The sequence below is a fragment of the Solanum dulcamara genome, chromosome 10 (genome assembly GCF_947179165.1).
Source record: "Solanum dulcamara chromosome 10, daSolDulc1.2, whole genome shotgun sequence".
Classification (NCBI taxonomy): Eukaryota; Viridiplantae; Streptophyta; class Magnoliopsida; order Solanales; family Solanaceae; genus Solanum; species Solanum dulcamara.
The window spans coordinates 73,666,522-73,690,314 of record NC_077246.1 but is presented as its reverse complement, the minus strand read 5'-3'; the positions used below and the strand labels follow the sequence as shown (position 1 = coordinate 73,690,314).

The window sequence follows — 23,793 nt, the reverse complement described above, 5'->3', positions numbered from 1 at the left end:
CAACAAGATACATTAAACAGGAAAGCACAGAAAGGAGAAACAATAGATTGACAAGTACGCACGTCGCTAAAAAGATCCATCGAGGTTATAATTAATTTCATACATGGGGATAGGATTTATTTCTTGAAGAACCATAAGACACATAAGGGAATGTTCAATCAACAGGAGCAGAACCGAGAGTCTAAGAGTGCCATTGGAAGTCCACCTTAAGTTGTACCATGGATAGATCTATTTCTTTGCAGGTTCTGTCCAGCCAAGGCCTGGTCGAGTAATGCTTTCACGTTGCCCTTCATAGTCCCAAGCATCACGAATAGAAGCTTCAAAGTCAGTGGTGTCAGCTGCCACAGGAAGAACACTATTTAAATCGTCTCTTGCTCCTAGACCTCCGGCTCTTATTACTTCATCCATAGTGATATCCGCCTCCATGTTTACATCGCCGTGAGATTTCTCATGTGCTGGGGCCACATCAGCTGCAATGTTTTTACCACCTTGACCTTGATTCACTTCAGATGTCTCTTCCCCAGAAGCCTGTTGCATTTTTCTACAGGACTCAATGCCTTCACTCTTAGCTGCAGCTAAAGATGTGTCATGTCAAGGGAAAGACATCACCCAGAATTGATTAAGATCAGATACAATTTATTATCATCTAATTGGAAAATTGCTAAGTTTGAGAAAACCTCAAATATATTCTATCGGCGAGAAAATTCATGATAAGATGATATACAGAAGTTGTGATAAAATGCATCAGAGCTCTTTCTTCGACAAAAGAGAATGATCCCATTTTTTATTGTTCCTTCCTTCGCAAAAAAAGAAGGCAAAATACTACATTTAGGATGCACTAAATCCTTATTTCTTCAAGGTTATTTTTTTATAAGGTTTAATATCTTCAATATTGGCATCTAGAAATGTTATTAAGCCCAATATAAGGAACTAGTTTATTTTCTTCTTGCCCCCCCCGCCCCCCTTTCTGAATTTCTGTATTGACCTTTAACCTTCTATCAAAGAAGAAATTGCTATCTTTAAGTACATAACAAATCAAGGATGTGAATTGTGATCTACCAGTTTTCTTATTTGAGCAGAGACATCCAGTCAACAAAGAATTACTAATGCTTGAACAACGTTTATTGAATTTACCAAACCTTTAAATCTTCCTGGTAGAAAGCTCTAAAATAGATCCAATTAGGGCCCATGTTGTTTCTCTTGGCTTCAGTAGCTAAGGCATATACTTGGCAGTTGGTATAGCCTTAAGATTCTTCACTTTGGCCTTCAGATAACATCTTATCCAACTACTAACAGGGGAACTTCTCAAAAATAATTTTTTGTTCAAGATATCACTAGTGGGTCAATTCAGTATATATTAATAGTAACCACAAGAAAATCAGATGACAGAGACATCTTGTTCTTTTTTGATGGATCAAATGACAGAGACATCTTGTTGGGATAATACGTTCCAGAACTTAGGAGTAACGAATTTTCGAGTAACTTAAGGGTCAAGTACTGATTTAGGGATAAGAATTCCCAACAGACCGAGCAGGATCCCTCTTCTCCCTTACAATGGTGTGCCTTGATCAACTCTTGTTTCTTAACTAAGGAAAAGAACTTGACCGAAAAAGAGAGTGAGAAACGAGTATGATATTTCTATTGGGAAAGAGGGGAGTTATTAACTTCTGCAGGGGATTATTTACTCTTCCTAAAGAGAACATTTTGTCAGTTTCCTAACCAAGTGGATACATCATCTCCTTGCTAAGCAGAGGACGTTAGTTACTCTTATGGATAATCACCCCAATGCGGCGATGCCAGCATGTTTTGCAACAGCCTTTCACCCTTAATTTTATGGTGATGCACTTTATTCTCAGAAAGTGAGGAGTTTTTGCAAAATATCGAAATGCCTTCCTGTGTTTTGAGGATATCACCCTACTCTAGAAATCTGGTACACTTCACTTTTAGCAAGTCCTGAACCATGAATTCCACACAGTCTATCAACAGTATTATCTATCCACTTAAGCTTAAAAAATGTTCAAGTTCTTGTCATTTTGCCTATTCAATTTTTTGGGCTCCGACAATCCACCACCACATGTCCACATCCTTCCCCACCCTATTATTTTGAGAACCAACATCCTTTTACTATTTTCTGATGAATAATACGTCCTTAAACTATTTGGTTAGCTCCTTCCAATGATATACCTTTATGTAAACCCCTAATTAAACTCTTTCAGACACCAAAAGACACATATAATTCTATAATCTGTTGGAAATTTAAAAACCAACAAACCTACGCATAAATTAATGGTTTTCAGAACAAACAGAAATGTTGTTAGAAGACCAGGTGTACGCGATGGGCAGAAATGGAGATCTAATAACAAGTCGAAATACCTTGTGAAGCTCCAAGAGTATTGTGGTCCATTCTGCCTAAATTAAAACAGAAGTTAAGATTTCCGCTAGCAAGTATCTTCACCAGTTAAGATTTCCACTAACAAGTATCTTCACCAGCTCACGACCCCTTGAGAGAAAACGGCAACAGCATCTATTATTGTCCAAGGACAAGAAACCATGAATACTCACTGCAAAATAAGACAACTATACTAAAAAGCCAAGCAAATCAGGAAGAGAAGATGCAATACACTTCTCAAATTTGTCAGATCAAGACTCAAGTTTTGAAACCAAATGATTGTTGTTACTGCATGCCATTACTAGTGTTTTTTTTCTCTTCACTCTCAAACAAGACAAATAGAAGACCTAACATGCAATCTACCAATACAAATTCCAGTCATTTCTTGAACTAGTTACCAGTCTTGTCAACTTTAACTTTCTAATCATGTATCATCAGTCACTAACAGACACAAAAAATAGCTAGCATTTCGGTTAGGGATTCAGCCAAACCTAGTAGTTTTGGTTCAAACCGTGTATTTGTATTAAAATTTCATTGAATATATACATATTATTAATTTACAACCCAATAACTTTAGTCTCAAATCTCGAACATATAAGCTTCAAATCCTGACTCCGACTCAGAAGTTGGAATCAATTCACTCCAATCCTTTCAACAAGAACTTGCTTGTACCTCCTAGAAAAATTCATATAATTTCTAATGCCCTTTAAGAAAGTTTTGTGTCAATATGTCCTTCTACTTCTCTGTCTTTTTTTGTCATTTTGGGGGAAAAGATTAGTGGTGTTAGCACTAAATCGTGTGTGCCTCGACTTATTTACTGTGCAGCCAGGTAAACCTGCACACGAAGTCTAGAGCATATGGGATCATACGGAGTGTTGTAGCTAGGACCAGGGGCGGAACTGGAGGGAAGAAATGGGTTCATATGAGGTCAAACAAAAGATTATGTATACATAGTATATGTTGAGCTTGAACCCCTTAGTGAAAATCCAGTCTCCGCCACTAGCTAGGAATCAAACAAAAGAATCTTCAAGTTGTTACTCCTATGCCTCAACCACTCAGCCGCCTATCATGGACATCTTGACTTTGTTATTAACCCTCTTTACATTGCTTAACATACATGCATACATCTAGAAAGAGCAACACATACATATTTATTACACATTCAAAGACTGCATTTTTATTTATGAATCTTTCAAAATAAGTCCAGTCATTTCAAAACACTAACTTCCTCTTCATCCCTCCTCCACCCAAAAGAGAAAAAGCATATAATAAGCAATATTTGCAAGAATTAATCTTTTTTTAGCAAGAGAAGGTGAAAACTTAGCTAGAATCCATAACAACAACATACCCAGTGTAATTCCACAAGTGGAGTCTGAAGAGAGTGGTGTGTATACAACCTTGGATCAGTAATAATCAGTGATTGATTTCTAGGTTTCGTCATTAACCTAATTGGTTATTACCAATTATGTAAATCAATAGTTCAAACTGCACCCTTATCTTGTGAAGGTAGAGAGGTTATTTCTGATAGATTCTCGGCTCAGGTAAAACATATGTAAAGCAAATACAGTAGTACGAAGCCATGCTGAAAACAATAAAGAAGACAAACAAAATAATAAGATAATCAAAGCAAATGAAACATCAGGTAATACTAAAATCGAAGAAAATAAAATCTTAGCTGGAACCATCACAAGAAAACAAGACATCCACTGTGAAATACTCAAAAATAAGCAGCAAACACTAAAAAGAACCAATCTTTTTCAAGAAAAATCCAATCTTGGCTATGTTTATGCACCTGTTCATTAACAAAACACAACTTCAATGTATCCTCTAAATTAGAGATTAAAAGGGGTTACAAGATTGACTAAGATGACGAGAATAAGCAAAAGGGCATCTGCAATATCAACTATTCTGCTACACTCTGTTATGAGGATTCTTGTGTTTTTTGATTATGCTGGAGTTGACAGTACAAAATAAACGTGTAGTAGAGGAAGAAAGAACACGTATCTTTGTCGTTTTAGAATGCTGCCAACTTTTAAATTGGAATTCTAGGAAAAATTGTTGGTAAAAAAGAGCCCAATGGCCCAATCTTGATTTGATTGGCCCAAGTTTTTGGTGTTTTTTCATCATCTAGATACTTTTTTTATATTTATATTTATATAAAATATAAATAACATATAGTAATTTTTTTAATTTTTTTTTAATGTAATGTAGTGCCCCCAAAAATGAACCTACAACATGTTACCAATAGAGGTTTAAGGTTTCACCTCGGGAAATGAAAAGAATCTTACGAGAGCGTTGAGGTTCAGAGAATGAAAAATAATCTTATGAAATCGTTTTTATCAAAATTAATTTTGCAATATGCGGATTTAAATTAGACAGTTCAAATATTAATATCAAATAACTGGGAGAAATCTAAAACAAAAAAGAACATAATCATTATTGGATTAGTTCTTAAAGAAAAAAGTCACTTGATAACTTATTTATCGAAATTTGTCTAAATTGATTTAGGCATTTATCAGGAAAGAATTTCCAAACAATTTAAACTATTCTTTATTGTGCTCTCCTTTAAAAAAAGAAAAGAAAATTAAAACATAGTGTGTATTATGTCCTACAAGACCAACCTACTTTTATAATGTTCTTGCTTATGTTGGTTCTTAAGGAGTCAAGTATGTTAACAACTTGCTTATTGAGGTTTTTATTTGGTTAGGCAGTTGCATGTTGAGATTTTTAATTAAACGATTGTATTCTAAGAAAGTTATTAAGAGATACAATTTTTGGACTGTTTTAGAGATTTGTTTTATAGTAAAAAAAATGGAGTACGTAAGTTTAATTTATTTTTTAACTCGTAAAGAGCTGGCTCAAGCAAGAATACATCATTTTTAAAGTAAATATAGCGACCGTCGAAATTAACCAATAATTTTTATTAAAAAGTTACTTATCAAGACAAATGTAAGACGTCTCAAACATTAGTGTTACAAAAATAAATCGAATCCGACCCGACTAACCAAGTATAAAACCCTTCAAACTTCAACCTAAAACCCCTAATTGCCCTGCTCTCCTCTTAACAAAAACCCAAAACCACAGAAACATTCATCACAAAGCAAAAAAAAATAATCAAAGAATCAAAAGCCCTAAATCCCCAATTTTTTTTTTTTTTTGATAACCAATTATCTCATCGGATTATGTCGTCGTCGTCGGCCGCCACAAATTTCCGATCTTCAGTAAGTTCATCCGTTCAATCATCCAAAACCAACGCTGATTCCAACTCCTCCTCTAGATGTAAGCTCGATGCAGGGTTTGATTGCTTCTTTCCTATGTCATCGTCGGTTCCCAAACCAGGTTCGGATTTTCCGGTTCGATCAAGGAGGAAGCCGAGGCTCGTGAAAATGAGGAAACAATCGGGTCCTCAAGTCGATCCGAAGGAATCGAGTTTTAATCGGGTCGACCCGATACCCAAGGTTAGTGACAATGTGAACTTTGGTTTTTGTGCTGGTAAGAGTGATTCTACTTTGAATACGATTTTGGAGAGTTTAGGTGCTGTTTTTGGTGCTAATAAGAGTGATGTTGCTGCGAATTCGGGCAAAATGTTGAACAAAAAAAATGGAGAATCTTTTGGGAATGTGGAGGGAATGGGGGACTGTAGAATTGGAAAAAATGGTAATGAGGGTTTTGTTTTTGGTGCTAGTAAGAATTTATCTGGTTTGGATTCAAGTTTGGAGAATTTGGGTTTTGTTTTCGGAGCTAATAACACCAGTAGCTTGAAGTTTAACTCGAAGAGCAAGAATGGTGATCGGACAAATAAGAGCAGCTTGACGTCCTATCTGAATGTGTCTAATAAGGAGCCTGACTGTTGTGAGAGCAGTGGAAATTCAGAGTCAAAATTGGAATTTGGACTGAGAAAGTCTAGTGGCAATGTAGGACAACCACAAGGTGTTGAGGTCAGGAATTGCTCGAGTGGGTCTCATAAAAATGAGCAGTCTAGTATTTTCCACTTTGAAGAAGTTACTAATGGAAGTACATTGCAATCAGATAAAGTAAATGCTAACTTTGTTTTTGATGCTTGTAAACCTAACGTTGACTTAGGAAATGGAGTGTGTAATAAAGATGAAGCATACAGGGGGCCAAAGTATCAGGGTCCAAAACTGAATGGCACTTTTGTTTTTGGTTGTGGCGTCAAAGGGAAGAACAAAGTGAACGAAGATGGTAAAGTTGCTGAAGACGTGGAGAATTTTAGTCGGGGAAAGATCCAAAATCACAATGGTTGTTGGAATGCCCCAAAAAGTGACATGGATTCTGATGGGAAGCTCAAGTTTGATTCAAGTAGTAGGAATATTGTAGACACTGACTTACTTAAAAACCCCATTTATAAACTCTCCGATGAGATGAATTCATTGAACATTGGCCAGCCAGCACCGATTAATGGTGCTAAGAAGACCAATGGTTTGAATGAAAAGTCACATGTCACCCTCCAGAATGTATTTGTTTTTGGATCTAACCAAAGTACTTCAAATGTTTCCACTGAAAACGGTACTTGTAATTCTTGTGATCTGCCCAAGGATGTCAATTTAAAAGATCCTGTTAGTAGCTCTGGTTTTGATAAAGCTGATACCATTGATGGAGAATCAAATGCCAAGAAAGCCTGTGCATCTGAAATTGGTGAAATTTTTGCTAGTTCATTAAAGGGAAGCAAGGACCAAAGGATGCCTGGAGAAACAGTGCATACAAAGTCTGGTCTTTCCAGTGAGCAAATAAATTCATTTGGCTTCTCAGCAGGAATCTCTGGGAAAGAAAATCAGCCAATAAATTTTAGTAGTGAGTTTGATGTCTCGAGTGAATTGCCGCAGAATCATCTGAATAGTGACATTGAGAGGGATAAGATGACCTTTCCATTATTTAGACCAGAGAGTTTTGGTTCCCAGCACAAAGTTGACACCCCTGAAGCACCTTCTGACCATCGAGATGAGAAGAAAGAAGAATTCAGCTTTCCAAGCACACCATTTATACCTGGGAAGTCCTTTTCCGATTTTAGTGCGTCCAATTCAAGTAAATCATTTTCTTTTAGTGCTAATTTATTTCCTGGAGTGAATGAAAAGTTGGGTTGTGGAACAAGTAGCAGATTGAGGGACAAAAAAGTGAAAAAGAAGAAGTCATTGAGGCAAGAAACCTTGGTACAGAGGTTAGCTGCGCAGACTGATCTTTCCAACGAAAACAGTTCCACGCACAATGATCAGTCTCCTGGATGTTGTTCACCTATGGATTTTTCACCATATCAGGATACAAATTCTTCTACTTCTGCTGATAATTCTACCAGGGCAACTGAAATCAAGGACGATGTGGTTGCTAACAAAGACACACCTGTTTTCAATGACTCTCACAAGAAATGTGGAGAAGGAAATGAGAAATTTTCTGGGACTGATTCTGAAAAGGACTCTGATACTCAGAGAGATTTTAGTTCCTACACTTCACCTTCTGCTCAAGATGGGTTATCATCCATAAGGCATCAATATAGGAAAAAATACAAATTGAAAGTTGATAGTGGTTCAAATAACTTAAATCACAGAAAAGTCGAGTTTTCCACTGACACAGTTCAACATTCTTCCTTTGGTCGCAAAAGTTCAGCAGACATCCCAAATGGAGTTACATCTCATATGCGAAATAAAGGGATACATGTGTCTAAAGCAGTCGAAGACCATGGGATGCTGGGGCTCAATGGCCGTGAAGCCTGTGAAAAGTGGCGGATCAGGTGCTAATATCTTTGAGCTACTCTTTGGTGAATTGTTATACATTGTCACGATTTCCTTTGAGTTTTCGGTTTTCTAATTTTGCTGCAATTGTTTCATCATTATGGATGTGTTCTGACTTTTTACTGGAACTATCACATCCTGATATTAAGCATTATGAACTTGTCCTTCATATTTACAATGATTTTATCTGTATCAGGGGAAACCAAGCCTACAAGGCTGGAAATCTTTCGGAAGCTGAGGATTTATACACTAAGGGTATCAAATCAGTCTCTGCTACAGAAATTTCAGGCTCTTGCCCTGAGCCTCTTTTGTTATGCTACAGCAACCGAGCTGCCACACGAATGTCACTTAGAAGGATGAGGGAAGCCATCAGTGATTGTACATCTGCAGCTGCCTTAGACCCTCACTTTCTTAAAGTAAAACTAAGAGCAGCAAAGTAAGGGTTCTATATGTGGCATCTGATGTTTATAACATGAATATTCCATATCTAACACTGATAGAAACTACTTTTTCATTAATAAACACTGAGAGAAAATGTTGAAGACATACTTAGGTAAATAAAAATGTACTCTCTCTAACAACTTAAGCTTTTATATGAGATGGTCATATACTTTAACATGATATTTGAACAGACAAAGGTCCTGGATTTAATCTGGTCCAATTTATTTTGATCCTGTATGGAGAAAAATAGAAGATGAGGGCTAGTGATATCATTAGGTGTCGTATAATCATCATCTGCTTCAATTTCCTTATTCCAGAAAGAAGTCTGTTGAGTTTTGAACCCTATGCAGTGTGTTCTTTTATTAGACTGTTATCTTTTCCTTCATGAGTGAATTATCTGTTCACAAACTTATATATCTTGACAATCTTTGCATGCCAGTTGTTATCTGGTTCTTGGTGAGGTCGAAGAAGCAATTAAGAATTACAACAATTGCTTGGAATCAAGAATGAATTTGTGCCTGGATAGGAGAATTACAATTGAAGCAGCAGAAGGCTTGCAAAAAGCACAGGTGACCAATTTTTGCTTTTCCCATGTAATTGATGCTCCCACCAGCCCCAGTGCTTACCTATTTCTTTGAATGGCAATTTTTTCGGAATTCCAATTATTCAAAATGATGTAGACTTTACTTCTTATGAGATTACATTGGGTATGTTGTTGTTGTTGTAGACTATTACTTGTCTATGTGGCCGTAATCTTGGCATAAATTCTTCTCATCTAAAAACTTCCCTAACTGTAATTTGATTCTTGCTGCTATACTTTTCCTTCTTAATCGACATGCTAGTCAAATTAAGTTTAAATTAATGGGAGAATGTTCGTGATGTTGTCAATTACTTGTTTTACAATAGTGATGATATCTGCTTAGCTTAAATTCTTCTTCCGGAATGCCTAAATACTGTTCAATGAAAAAAATGCTTAATTAGTAAGATTGGGAGGTATTGATAATGAGTTATATTGGGGTTGTGAAACATGTGGTGGTCTGCGGACTTACTTTCAGACATTCAACATTGTTGACAAGGAGCTTGACTTCCTAAGTTTGTAACATGTCCCTAAGCTACTGTGGTTATTCTATACAGATTTTTGCATAGGATTGTATCTGTTGGCACAATACATCAATAATCTTCTTTCCTGAGGTGCTTTTTGAGTGTAGGTATTAAAGAGATTTTGATGAAGATATGCCTTGATTTCATGAAATTAAAAGAAATATTATAATATGACACTATCCCATTCTTATGAATTTCACCAGTTATTGCAAAGTACTTTCGGGCATATTTGTTGGGCAAAATATTCAGCACAGACATAAAGTTCTAAAGAAATGTGAGCAGTAGCTTTTCTTTTTCTTTCTCTGATAAAAATAATATCTTTTCTTTTTCTTTAATCTTCTAGAGGTAAATCTGCTAAAGAAAATTGACCCTCCTTTAAAATAAATTTTGGTTCCTTTAGGGGGTTGTTTGGTTGGGTAACAAGTTGTACTGGGAATATAGTGACAGGATTATAATACGGGGATCAAATAATAATGGGATTATTTAGTGAATAGACTTTTATTGGTTGGTGTCTGTTCTTTTATTTTTTTTTAGAGAATGGTAACTTTTCAACAATATCTCCACAGGTATACTACATCAAAAAATGTAGTTCCCTCCAGAAGTACTAAAACTTACAACTCGAGTTCCTTTGTACTTTTTGTTACAAATAATCTAAAACATCAAAAATATCTTTTGTTTGGCTAACACTTCCTGTTTACACCAAAAGTAATAAAGAGCTAGTTGTTTTGCTTGCCCTCAAAGCATCTCTGATTTCTTTGTCCACCATATACATGCTGGGACAATCTTCCGTCTCTCCTCCTTTTCTGTTGCATTGGCCACACTGTTCAGCATTTTAGAATACCTTCGATATTCCTTGGCCTCACCCATCTGATTTTCTATATTGCATGCCCATCTCCTCATATCATTAAAGGTTGGAGTCTCCTGTAATGAGTTGTAATGGATTCTGGAATTTTCCGACGATACATCTAATTGAGCAGATCTTTATCCGATGCCAACATTCCACCTGTGATTCTTATGTGATCATTACAGCTTGAATCTGTGTCTTCTTTGTTGCCTCCGTCGTCCATCTGTTGCTGTCGAAGGTCTCTTTGAAAGAGCCTCCAAGTTGCCTTGCGATGTTATTCTGTGGTTCTTGTTCTCCTGTTGGCTCATAGATAAACATTGCTTTTTTGTGTGCAATATCTTCCCAACCTCCTTTGTATGTAGATTCCGGTGTAATAATGACAGATTTGGTCTGTACTTGAATGGAAATAAAGCTGATGTATCTACTGTTTTCATTGTATCTAAGAGAACAATAAAATTCTGAGAAGTGGTCCTTTAATTTCCATCTCCTAACTACTTTCCCCTGCTCCGATGCTTCAATAAATTCTGAAACTAACCACTTCCAAGACTTTAACGCTAACCTTTACCGTCCTCATTAAATTCCAACTGTGCTCGAACCATTCACACTAGGTTTCTGCACTGTATTTACACCTAGTGATGCCGTAAGATTTGAAACCCGCATTATAGAATATACTGTTATCAAACATTCCTGCCATAAGTTGCCGGAGTAGCCTCCCAGAAAGGGAAGTGAAATCAACTTTGGGTTCGAAATCAAGTTGGTTCATTTAGAATTACATACCCAGTGAAATCCCACAAGTGAGGAATGAGGAGGGTAGAGTGCACACAGAGCTTACCCCTACCTCGTGGTTGTGGAGGTAGAGAGGCTATTTCCGTAGAACCCTCGGCTTGATTACAACAAATCAAAGTAGGTATGAAAAGGAAAAATGATAGTGAAGAAAACATAGCAATTAATAAGGAAATAGTAACAACAACAAATTGGTGCAATAACCGAAACACCATAAACAATAGATGATTTCTATCATCTTCTAGACACTACAAGAATAAGTTGGTTCGTTTATAATATAATATATCTGTTTGGTCAAACTGGATAAATTTGGAAAAAAATATATTTCCAATTTTAAAATTGTCTTTCTTAAAAGAATTGGGTTAAAATCCTTGGAGAAGGACAAATGTGTGATTTTGTTGTTTTAGTTCCTGGATTGTTATCCCGCATAGAGTGTGCTACAAAATTAATATTATCTTGGTGAACTTCTGATGGGGTTACTTATTGGTGGCAGAAAGTATCTGAACATTTGCATCGCTGTGCCGAACTTTTGCAACAAAGAACTCCAGATGCAGGAAAAATTGCACTTGGAATTACCAATGAAGCCTTGTCTATCAGCTGCTATTCAGAAAAGTTACTTGAAATGAAAGGAGAGGCTCTTTGCAAGGTGTGTGGTAGTGTGCTATTATAAATTTTGAATATCTTTTTCTTTTTAAACTAGGTAGCTTATAAAACGTAAAAACTTATTGCAACTTGATTCTGAATTCTGTGTGCCATTACTGTAATATTTTACAGCTGCAGATGTATAATGAAGTGATTGAGCTGTGCGAAAATTCTCTTGATATTGCTGAAAAGAACTTTACTTCTGACTTCATAAACTTAAATTATGTCGATAGCAAAAGCTCCTCTTTGATGCTTTGGAGATGGCTCCTCAAGTCCAGGGCGCACTTCCATCTTGGAAAGCTTGAGATGGCCCTTGACTTAATTGAGAAACAAGAGAAAATGGTTTCTGTTGGGAAAAGGTAAACCTGAACTTTCAAGAAGCATCTTCAATTCTCTTCCTCCTCTTCTTTCAGGAATATTATTGAGTAATTTGCTCAACCTTTCTGTAGATCTGGAATCATGACCCAGGAATCATCATCTCCTCTAGCAGCCACTATTCGTGAACTTTTGCATTGCAAGGTATTTTACCTGTTGTTTTAGGATTCTATCTGGTATTGGGTTGACCAAAATTATTGACTATTTGTTCCTCGTCTTTTCGGTTGTACAATTCCACATTCGTTCTTGTAAGTGTTTTCTTCAGTTTGATTCTGCTTCAACTAGCTTTTCTGAAGTAGTTTATTGTTTTCCTCTCTAAAACAGAAAGCCGGAAACGAGGCATTTAAATCTGGAAAATATATGGAAGCTATTGAACATTATACTGCTGCTATATCCAGCAGTGTTGAGTCACGTCCTTTTGCAGCTATCTGTTTCAGCAATCGAGCTGCTGCTCACCAAGCTCTTGGTCAAATTGTTGATGCCATTGCAGATTGCAGTCTTGCCATTGCTCTTGACAAGAACTACACAAAGGTTTGTTTGCTAACATGCTCTAAGCAGTCTTTTGCTTTTCTCTTTCTAACTATCTTCGATAACCTTTAGTAAGTTCCCTTTCTTTTTAAATGAAACCTTAAATAAGGTGTCAGTAAGGATATTGTGAGCGGGAACTTAATAGATCTGGATAGTTTTACAATCTGTTAAGCCGTAATGCAACAGGAAGAGTAACAATGCTAGTAATCTTGAGGCCTTTGCTATGTTTCCATGTCTTCACCTTATTAGACATTGTTTATTGGAGTAGCAGTCACCACTCCTACAAAGGAGCAAGTATTAGGATTAGAGAATGAATACAAACTTCAGCGAGAACTTTCTCTGTTCCAGCATGTGTGTGTTGGGTTCTATGGAGAGGAAGGAATTCTTGGTGTTTGTAGGGCAAAGCAATCACTCTGCATGAGATGAAATATTAAGTGTGTATATGCTAGCTTTTTTGGTGTAAACTCCAGGATGTATATGAGACACACAAACTGATAGACGTCATTAACTCGTTTCACGAGTAGGTTCTTTTGTATAGAGGTTATCCCCTTTTTCTGTTATTTTAGCATTTGGGGACTGCCCAACCTTGTACTTCCCGATCACCTTCTTGGTGTCTGATTTTATCCTATTTATAAAATCTCTTGTTTACCAATCAAAAAAATTATTGTTTTGAACCCCTCTCCCCAATTACACACACACAAAAAAAAGAAAAAAAACTAAACGTCAAAATTAATTTGAATGTAAAATAATAGGAACGTAAGATTTTTTTTCAGTTGCTGTTAGGTTCTGTATTCCAAAAGGCTAGCTTTGTTCTCCCCTCCAAAAATCACCAAAAGTAATTTTGAGAAGTAGTAGTTGACTGTAAGCCAACTCTCTACATCACTTCCCAATTGCTTACATACTTAACAGAAAAATATTTTACTGCTTCTGTTAGCTGATTGTTCGAAAGGATGCTCCGTAGATTGTTTCCTTGTGGGGGGCGGCCATAACTGGTGTAAGAGTCTGCTGGACAACTAAGCTCACAAGGCCATACCTGGATTTGAACGCACATTCTCTCTTCCTCCTTTTTTCCTCCTGAAAGTTCTCAACTATAAAGGAGAATAGAAAAATAGGACAGCATTATATTTTAGATTTGATTTAAGAATTGCCTTTTTATGGAGATTTTCTTGTACGGATTTTCCATAGGGTAGAAAATGAGAGAGATTGGTTAACTCATTTATCCTGTGGCAAGTTTCAGAAAAGCACCCTGAGATTGTGATTTCCTCCAACTGGCAGATTAAAATATTTATTATCATTCTCTATTAATAATTTCCTAATTCTTATCTTCAGTAAGTCATGTAATATCATTTTTGTCATGTTATTTTCACCTTTTTTAAAAAAACATATGAATCTATGTTTTAAAAGAAACAGCCAAAGTTCTCAGCCTCTGCATCCTCAGGGCTTAGAATAAAAACAATTTATTGTATCTCCACTATATAAACACTGGATCAACATATACAGCAGAAGCAGGAAAAGAAAACACCAAAACTGCAGAAGATTTTTACTAGATATTTAACGTTTTCAGTTAGGTTGACATGCATCATCACTTTGTGGAAAATAACTTGTAACAGGTAAAAATGGTGATATTTGCGGAAGTTGTGGTGTCAGTTAAGATTTTAAGTCCTCCCAGTTGTAGTTTATCTTGGATGCTCTACTATTGATTTACAACGCAAATTTGGTGTAACATTAATTATAGGGAGCTGCTCCTCGAGATTGTAACATTAATTATGCTGTCCATATTGTCACAGCCATCTTAGTTATTTTGTGTCTGAAGTGGACTTTTAACTGATCTGCTCGGTCTTCTAAATTTGGCAGGCTGTTTCAAGGAGGGCTACCTTACATGAGATGATTAGAGACTATGGGCATGCTGTAAATGATCTTGAGAGGCTCATATCCCTTCAGGAAGCTCAATCACAAGAAAGGACTCGACAATCTGAGGCGCTGGATAAGTCAAATGGAAGCAGTGCTAAAGAAGCAAAGCGAACTCGTCGGCAGCTTTCGTCAATTCAGGAGAAGGCTAAGAGAGGAACGTCATTGGATCTTTATCTTATTTTGTAAGTTCCAATCTCATTCCAATTACCATTGAATTCCTTCATAGATAAAATTTTGATAAAACGAGAAACTTTTCAATGAGAATAAATGAATTGAACGCGACTGTATGAGGCTTGTCATTCTTTGCTGTTATTTGGCATTCCATCCTTTCCAAGTCGAATGTCCTTGTTTCTTCATTGTCCCTGCATTACATAGCACTTTCAATTGTAAGTTTTCAATTGTACATGAAAATATATATTATCTCCCGTTTCTGATACTTGAACTCTTGTAATATGCTTCCTTTGTCTCGTATATTGTTCACTTTTTCAGGTCTAATTTTAGCCAATTTTTAAGTGTAATCTGGCATGATTTATTATAATAGTTGTGTCTCTACTATTGTACTAATCCAATCACATAAGAGTGGTGTTCGGTAGAAGGAATGCTTTGAAACATTTTTGCGATGGTCCTAAAACTGCTATTTTATGCAATGAGAAAGCAAATACCTACTGGCTACTTGCGTCTTTGTGTCTAGTCTTAAAATACATGTTCTGCTTTTATGTGGTTGGTGCAGTACTTCTCTGATACAAAGTGTGCATTCACTTCTTGCATTTGATGTAGTATTACTTCACTTTCCATGAAGAAGTTTCCTCTGTTAAAATTTGACTATTTGAAGTTGAGAAACTGGTTGTTCTACATTGAAATATACCAGATTCACATTGTCAATGTTTCTGACCTGAAGATCTTGCATCTGGTGGATGATACTCCGGTGTGTGTTTAGCTAGAGCTAGTGTGTACCTCTTGTAACCTTTGCTTTCTGAACATCTGTGAAATATTCTTATGCATTTGAGATATCTGTGACCTTAAACTCTCTTTGGCAGGGGAATCAAGTCATCTGATACAGAATCTGACATCAAGAAGGCATATAGGAAAGCAGCCCTCAGACATCATCCTGACAAGGTCCAAGTCGCATGCTTTTTAGAGTTCAGAGGTTGAATTAATAGTTGATAGTGTACTCATTAATCATTATATTGTTTATGTAGGCGGGTCAAATTTTGGCAAGGAGTGATGCCGTGGATGATGGAGGGTTGTGGAAAGAGATCTCTGAGACTGTTCGCAATGATGCTGATAGGCTATTCAAGTTGATTGGGGAGGCATATGCAGTTCTCTCAAATTCCAACAAGGTACACTATTGATAATTTGATCATATGCTTCTCCAGCACTGTCATCTTACTAGCTTTGCAAGCTGCATGTGTATGCCATGCAGATTTAGACTTTTAACATCCAGTAGAATATTCTTGATGATTATGATTTATGTCGTTAGAAAAAGGAGAATCTATAAAAATGTCGCACAAAATTCAAAATTTTACCCAAAGTAGTTGCTTTATTATATGTAAACTGCCATTTTAAGAAAGATGTATACTTTAGGGACAAATAAAAATTGGTAAAGATAAATTGGGAAAGGGTTTATGTTTCTCCTGTGCTATGTTGCCCGGACTTCCCAAAAATGCTTCTGCACCCGTGTCGGATCCTCCAACTACTTTTGGAGGATCCCACATGCCTCCTGAGGTATTTTTGGAGGGTCCGAGCAACATAGCTCCTGTGTGGGTAAGTTACTAACTTGTGTATTATTATTTCTGCTTTGCAGCGTGCAAAGCACGATTTAGAAGAAGAAGAAATGTGGGATATTCAAAGGGAAGGTGCGAGAAACAGCGGTTCTTGCAGACCTTCTGATTCTTACTCTTCTCCATTTGAGAGGACCAACTGGTCTAGAAGACAATCTAACTTTCATAGATCTCCATTTGGTAATAGTAGTAGGCACTATGGGCAAGAGTATTGGAGAACCTATGGAGAATCACATCCCAGATGGTAAAAAAAGTTGTGCATCTTCTACAGATTGATGGTGCTTGTAGCCTCGATGATCATCTCGTGGCTATTGAGAATGAATTAGATCAGGTGATTCTTTTTTCTCAATCTTTCTGACTTGATCCTACGAAACCAAGGTTGGAAAAATTGAAAATGAAGGAGTCCTCGAAAAGTTAAGGAATCGAATGGATCTGTCTTTAAACTATGTCATGGGCTGGTGACCTGATCCTGCTAAGCAAGAACTGTTGTCGACACCAATTCTATCTTAGTGACCGATTTGCCCCTGGACATTCCGTCAAGTTTCCTTTTTCCAAAGATGAAGCTTTTATTAGTTTGGCATCTGCTTGCCCAGTGGAGCTGTTGGAAAATTTAGCAAAAAAATAATAAATATTTATTTTCTTTATTTTGCCTTTTAGAGTGGAGCTGAACTTCCCTTTGGTTCTCCCCGAAAGCGCCCTTCCTTTTTTGAGCCCATTTTTAAGGAACTCGAAAAAAATCGAGATGTGTGTAAGTTACTCAAACATATAATAAGAATTAACATCAAATTTTGCTCATGTATATATGAAAGTGGTTAATTTGTCTATCAACTTCTTTGTTTCTACTTTTATTATTATTATTAATAAGTTATCTCGTATTTCATTAACTATTTCTGTTTCTTTTTCTCTGTGAGGGCCTGTTTGAATGGACTTACAAGTAAAAGTTGTAAGTTGTAAATGACTTTTTTGAATAAATTTAAAACAACTCAATTATTAAAATTGACGTGGCATAAAGAGTCAACAATAAATATTAAGGCTTTGTAGTTTTGTACGTGTCATTTGCGCAATCCCACGTTATAATCATAATATTAGAGTGGCAAATTCCTAATAATATCCAATTTCAGACCTATATTCTGCACTCCCCTAATAGCTTGTTTGGAAGGTTGTCACACCTAATTTCATAATATATCGTATCCTATTATGCATTACTATTTTGATAAATAAACATTTGTAAATATTATATCATTCACGTCCATATTTAATGTTGCATGTCAATAATATCACAAACAATGCTTTTTAGAGCCCTTTTCCCCATTCTTTTTGTTTTGGGACGACAAGTACTTCGTCTCGAATAGAACGCTGACAATTTTTACATTCACTTATATAATTTCAAAATCTACGGAGTTAATAAATAAAACAGAACTCTTGAAAGCAAAATTAAAATGAGGGGGAAAAAAGATAACAACGTAATTATTTCAATTCTCGTTACATAAAATGAGACTTTTCATTATTATGTAATAATATATCTAACGATACAATTACATCAAGTTAATCGTTACATAAAATAAATCTTTCATCATTATATAACAATATTTTTATTTAATTTTCAATCAAAATAGACTTGCAATACTTAACAACCGTCCAAACAAGGTGTAAGTATATTTATATGAAATGCACCATTTTGTTTTTCTAAAAATCACTTCACAAAAAATTGAAGCTTCTCCGGCGGAAAAAAAATGTCCGGTTACTCTCACAATCTCTCCGGCTACAGTTCCGGCCAACCACCACCACAAATACAATCCTAATTCTCCCTAAAGTTCTAGTAGCCCATTACCTTAGCATGCCTAAAAAGAAAGCCCAAATTTGAAATCCTTTACAAACACAAATACAATCCTAGTTCTCCCTAAAACCCCTGCCGCCATTCCTTCTGAAGCAAATTCTTCAAGATTTTCCATGGGAAAAAAGCGGAAGCATGCAGAAACAGAGGCTACGGCTAAAGAAGAAACTGCAATAGAAAGGCCTAAGAGAACTCTTTTAGGTTTTAAAGATGGTTCTACTGAAGAAAAAAAAGAGAGTTCAGTAGTTACTTTTAGAAATAAAGAGAAAGTTTTGGTTACTTGTTCTCGTCGTATTAGCTACAGGTTCGTTTTTTCTTGCTATTTAGTCAAAAGGGTTTATGTAAATGATCAAAAAGATTGATTTTTTGTTGATTTTGGTGTACTTTAGGTATCAAAAAGATTGTTTTTTTCTTGCTTGTTAGTCAAAAGGGTCGTTGTAAATGATAAAAAGATTGATTTTTGTTTGTTGGGTTTTTGTTGATTTCGGTTTATTTTAGGTATCGGCATTTAATGTTGAATTTGGTGTCTCTTTTGCCTCACTGTAAGAAAGATAACAAGGTGGAGTCTAAAGATGCTAAAGGTGCAACATTGAATGAGCTAGTTGAGTTGAAGAGTTGTTCGTCTTGCTTGTTCTTTGAAGTATCTTGTTGTTTTTTATTTTTCAGTTTGCGTGTGAAAATTTTATTTTGGTGTTAATTGAACTTGATGTTTTTTAGCATACATTATAAGTGGTTGTTTGTTAGGGTGTATAAGAATTTTAATTATTAGGGTGTATAAGTAATGTCATCATTGATAATAGTGATATAAGATATGATGAGATTATTTCTTATGCGCGGTTTGGTTGTGGTTTGGTGTATTATAAAATAACATGCCTAAAATAATTTCTAAAAAAGTATTTATTTTCAAAAATACTCTGCAAAAATACTGTGGAAAAGACTTTTGAGGGACAATTATGTTTTTAATCATGCTAAAGCATGCATTAAAAAACCTTGCATTGCTAATACCATGATTTACTATGTGTTAGTTATAAATAGCATTATGCCAAATAGAGCCTATGCATTTATACATAGGTTGAAAAAGTGCACCAAACAAGATATTTGTACTACACAAAGCTAATGACATAATATTAATGCTCATTATTCTTACTCCTGATTGAATCACTTGCGGTTACTTTTTTTACATTTTGACTGTAGTTCATATGAGGTTTTAGATTTCACTTTCTGACCTTTCTCTCTTTGTTTTATTTGATTGGTAATTTTTGTACTCTCTTTTACCCTCTTTGTTAAAAATAATTCAAACAATGCATTTTGTTAAACCACTTGTACTCCAAAGATGCATATACAATGTGAAGTTTAGATTACTCCTGGTTATTTAAAAAAACTGTAGGTTGTTCTTGGTGAAGCCTACAACTATCTAATATCAATTGGACTAGTCATATGTATCCTGTCGATGTCTCCAGTTCTAGATGCACCTAATAAAAAGATTAAAATCATAAAATAATGTGCTGAATCATTCAAAAGATGGACATCCATGTGCACCAGGTACATCTTAAGCTCATTACCAGCGTGGACATTCATTATAAAAGATTATACCTCTTTCATAGGCAACCAAATTTTCCCACCACTGTTTGCCTTCTCCACCCTGGTGAAATCATCCCCAAAATGCACCGTCACAGCTATACAATAGCTTGGCTTAATGATCAGATGCCCAGATTTTGAAGGACTTATCTTTTGGATTGAGTAACCTGGGGAAGGATGAAATATTAGGCAAGTTCATTTTCTCTGGTGTGAGCAGGACAGCCTCTTGAAATTACCTCATGGCAGATACCAGAGGCTGTTTGAGTGGTTGTAGAGAATACCATAGGCATATCATTTTGTCAAATAGAGGCTTTAGGACTTATTGTTCTAGAAAATATACTTAATGTGTGATTTATTGAGTTGCGTCTGTAGTTGTTTTGGCTATAATAAATAGAAATTCTGCTGAATGACATTTTTGGTTTTTATCCTTTAGAAGCTATGGTTCATCACTTCTGTTTTTTTATGGTTATCCTATTTTTGCTTTTATATATGTTCTATTTTCTTATTTTCAGTGCCGAAAGGTAAAAGACCTCTACTTGTGGATGGCCAAATGCCCCAATGGTCCATCTGTGAAGTTTTTTAGTCAATGCAGGTAATCAAGTAGATGCTTTTTATCAATCATGTTCTGATGTTCATGTATAAGTGGGATACGATTGAAATTGTATGGCAACTGAAAATACATTTTTCACCTCACTTGTGATATTCTCTTGAATGAGGAAAGGTCCAACTTATTCTACTTCTCCTTTTGTTGTTGAAGTGCACATGATGGAAGAATTAAAACTTACTAGAAATCACTTGAAGGGTTCACGTCCTATTTTGACTTTCTCAAGCAATTTTGATAAACAGCCTCACTGGAAGCTTTTGAAAGAAATGTTCATGCAGGTAATTTGACCTCGTTCAGAGCATTAATCTTTGTAATAATTCCTCGTTACTAAATGTAGACAGTTGATATTTATAGTACTTTTTCAGTTTTTGCCTATTATGTTTAGCTAAACTATAAGTTATTCCATCCTCTAAGAAGGCTGAAGCAGAAAACCTCCTTTTACTTGACTAAAGTTGTTTGGTCTATTTAAGATGTTGTTTTTACTGAAGAAGTTTGGCTGTTGTAGTCATATAGAAGAACTTATTTGGTTTCCACTCCTTTTGTTTTATTCAAGTTGGTTGCTTGCAGTGACTCTTCAACGTGTTCTTGCTATTCAAATTAAGTGATGGTTAGAGCATTTTCGTAAAAAAATAAATTGTTGAATCTGTTTCTTTAGAGGTTGAAGGTTCAAATGCAATAGGTTATTTGTTTGAGTTGCATTTATTATCCATTATGTAAATCCCTCTGTAAGTTTTTAGCTTTCTCGTGACATCATTACTTACTATATTTGATGACATTCTAATACATCCTTTTTCTTTCGTTTCATCAGATTTTTGGAACCCCAAAGGATCACCGGAAATCCAAACCTTTCTATGATCATGTAATTGTGTTTTCAATTGTAGATGACCACGTGTGGTTCCGTAATTACCAGGTTCGTTACTACTCATACCTCAGTAAACTGTCTGCATTGTGAGTATTGCTCTCTCTTAAAGAAATGAGTTCTTTGTATGGTCCATCTCTTGCCCATAGCAAAGTGTGCTTCAAGTATTTCCCTTTTGTCCTCCGGTAGGAAATTATTTCTTGGGTAGGCTATAGGTTGTTCAATCCTCATCCTTCGAGTTCCAGCTATTGTGAAATCCTTGCCCTTTTCCTCTCTTTCACGAAAAAACATATACATTATGTAAAGATTCCTCAAAACACAAAACAGAGGAAAATTCAGTGACCTCCATTATGGTCCAAAAGGATAATATAATTTCTCAGCCAATATTAGAGGTTGAGAACTGGTATAGCCAGAAAAACAAATGTAGAAAGGAACAAAGAGAAGTCTTTCAGTCATGAATGTAGGAAGTAGAAGTGATACATGAGATCATCTGATATGATTAGTCTTAAAATCCATGGATATGTAAGTTTTCTGCCATTTAACCCACACTACAACTACACTTGTGTTTTGTGGAAGAGGAAGTCCATAGTTCTACCCTCAACTTCCTAATCAAATTTTAGTGGTGGTCTATTTGGTAGGGGTAAAAATTGCATGCCAAGTATCTGCGGACATATAAGATTTGATTTATTAGCTACAAGGGGAAAAGGATGTCTTATAGGAAGTATCATTCACCTCAAAGCCTTCTGTTACTTCTTTTTTCCTTTGTAGTAACAAAGGCTTCTGTCATATCTTAAGGTTCTCTTTATATCTATACCAAGTATTGTAACCTTTTGTCAAACCACTTGTTGACTCTCTGGAGCAGATATCATGTCCTCAAAATGAAGGAACACAGAAAATAGACCGTGGGGACCTGGAAAAGATGACACTTGTTGAGGTTTGTAATCAAACTATGAATAGTCCTAGAGAAACCATCATGTTTGATATTGAAGTTGTGTTTTTATGTATGTAGTTTGGTCCAAGTTTTTTCTTGAATCCAATCAAGATCTTTGGTGGTAGCTTTGGAGGCCCTACACTTTATGAGAACCCATTTTACGTTGCACCCAATCAGGTAAGATTCATCCCTATGAGCAGAGATTTGTTTTTCTGCTTGCCGGCTGCTGCTTTTCCTATGAGCAAAGATTTGTTTTGTATTGCGTAAGAACTGACTTTTAAGTCCAGTTACTAATGTTTATCTTTTCACATTGCTCCAGATCCGATCACTAGAGAAAAAACAGAAGGCTGGCAAATATGCAAAGAAAGTCAAAGCGAAGACCAGGAGAAAGATACATCAGTTGTCTAATCCTATGGAGGTGGATGAATTTGTCGATATGTGGAAAGAGTGACAACTTGTTGGCCAACACGGGGTACTCGAGATCCAGGACGATGAACACATGCCCCATAAGTTTTGTATTGCTAGAATTATGATCCTTTTCGAACATTTGAAGTAAACTATCTCCTGATTTTCTGCCTAGTCAGAATGTATTCTATGCAAAATTATTGTAGGGAAGTGTAAGGATGCCCCTTTTTTATGGTGCAATAAGAAGCTACATGCCTTGCCATTGTCAATTCTCTGGCATTGTACTTCTTCCCAGGATTGAACTTCCAGGTTTTAATCCACAAAAATACATCATGTAGTTTATTGGATTGGTTGAAAGTAATGTCTTTTTGCCCTGAGCTTTTCAAACCGAATCCTACCAGACAAAAGCTTAATATTTACGTGGAGAAGGGTAAAAGTGAAGAAGGCTCATTATGCATCGAGTTTCGATCCATGCGTGTGGTTCTATTAGATACATAGCAATCATATGAAGTCTTTTACTCATATGATTCGAATTTTATCATGTCAAAATTTGCCTTAAAAGTAGCAACACCTATGAGCCATGGGATACAAAAACTCTCACTTTCCAATTTCCAAAGTTTAGCAATTCAATTTATTTGTTCTATTATAATTTGATACGAAGTTTAAGAAAATAACGGTTTTTTTTTAAAATCTTGTGATCATCATTTAAAAATATGTCAAATATACTTAAAAATGGTCTTTAAGGACGAAACACTCTTAATTTAGTTAAAGATATAATATAGTGATTATATGTGATACATACAAAAGTTTAGTTAATCCGATAACTTTCTTTTGCAGAAAACGATCAAAAATTTGTAATTAATTTCACGACTTAAATCCATAATTCATAGGTCACACACAGAATCTTGATGAATCAATCATAGTCAAAAAAAATTATAACGATATTTCACGATAACAACCATGTTTTGTTATATATATATATATATATATATATATATATATATTACGCTATAATATAAGTGTGAATCTTGAGGATCTTAGGG

General features: G+C 35.7%; 2 protein-coding genes and 1 pseudogene across 8 annotated transcripts; 2 read left to right on the top strand and 1 right to left on the bottom strand.

Annotated features, from left to right (window-relative positions):
- Positions 1 to 25: 25 nt before the first annotated feature.
- Positions 26 to 4,419, bottom strand: LOC129870547 (uncharacterized). 7 transcript variants are annotated; one of them, XM_055945360.1, is made up of 3 exons: positions 4,182 to 4,419; positions 2,374 to 2,561; positions 26 to 575 (listed from the first exon to the last, which is right to left on the bottom strand). In XM_055945360.1, the coding sequence occupies exons 2-3, from the start codon at positions 2,402 to 2,404 to the stop codon at positions 229 to 231; spliced, it is 378 nt and encodes a 125-aa protein (XP_055801335.1). In that variant the 5' UTR covers positions 2,405 to 2,561; positions 4,182 to 4,419; the 3' UTR covers positions 26 to 228. The 7 variants fall into 7 exon arrangements, with proteins under 7 accessions (XP_055801335.1, XP_055801338.1, XP_055801337.1 ...); XM_055945363.1 differs by having other exon boundaries at positions 2,374 to 2,500; XM_055945362.1 differs by having other exon boundaries at positions 4,243 to 4,419.
- A 953-nt stretch (positions 4,420 to 5,372) lies between these two features.
- LOC129870056 (uncharacterized) lies at positions 5,373 to 17,365 on the top strand. Its single transcript, XM_055944636.1, has 11 exons — positions 5,373 to 8,132; positions 8,330 to 8,569; positions 9,014 to 9,143; positions 11,796 to 11,948; positions 12,077 to 12,303; positions 12,394 to 12,463; positions 12,644 to 12,850; positions 14,702 to 14,940; positions 15,796 to 15,874; positions 15,958 to 16,098; positions 16,563 to 17,365. The coding sequence occupies exons 1-11, from the start codon at positions 5,572 to 5,574 to the stop codon at positions 16,785 to 16,787; spliced, it is 4,272 nt and encodes a 1,423-aa protein (XP_055800611.1). The 5' UTR covers positions 5,373 to 5,571; the 3' UTR covers positions 16,788 to 17,365.
- Positions 17,366 to 18,231: 866 nt separating this feature from the next.
- Positions 18,232 to 22,996, top strand: LOC129871524 (ribosome biogenesis protein BRX1 homolog 2-like; annotated as a pseudogene).
- Positions 22,997 to 23,793: the final 797 nt, after the last annotated feature.

Bases quoted from the DNA above. Each gene is read 5' to 3' on its own strand.
- LOC129870547 (XM_055945360.1), bottom strand. From the start codon at position 2,404: ATGGACCACAATACTCTTGGAGCTTCACAAG. The intron at 576-2,373 runs GTATTTCGACTT...ACACATCTTTAG, and splicing joins TACTCTTGGAGCTTCACAAG to CTGCAGCTAAGAGTGAAGGC.
- LOC129870056 (XM_055944636.1), top strand. From the start codon at position 5,572: ATGTCGTCGTCGTCGGCCGCCACAAATTTCCGATCTTCAGTAAGTTCA. The intron at 8,133-8,329 runs GTGCTAATATCT...TATCTGTATCAG, and splicing joins TGTGAAAAGTGGCGGATCAG to GGGAAACCAAGCCTACAAGG. The intron at 12,851-14,701 runs GTTTGTTTGCTA...TAAATTTGGCAG, and splicing joins TTGACAAGAACTACACAAAG to GCTGTTTCAAGGAGGGCTAC.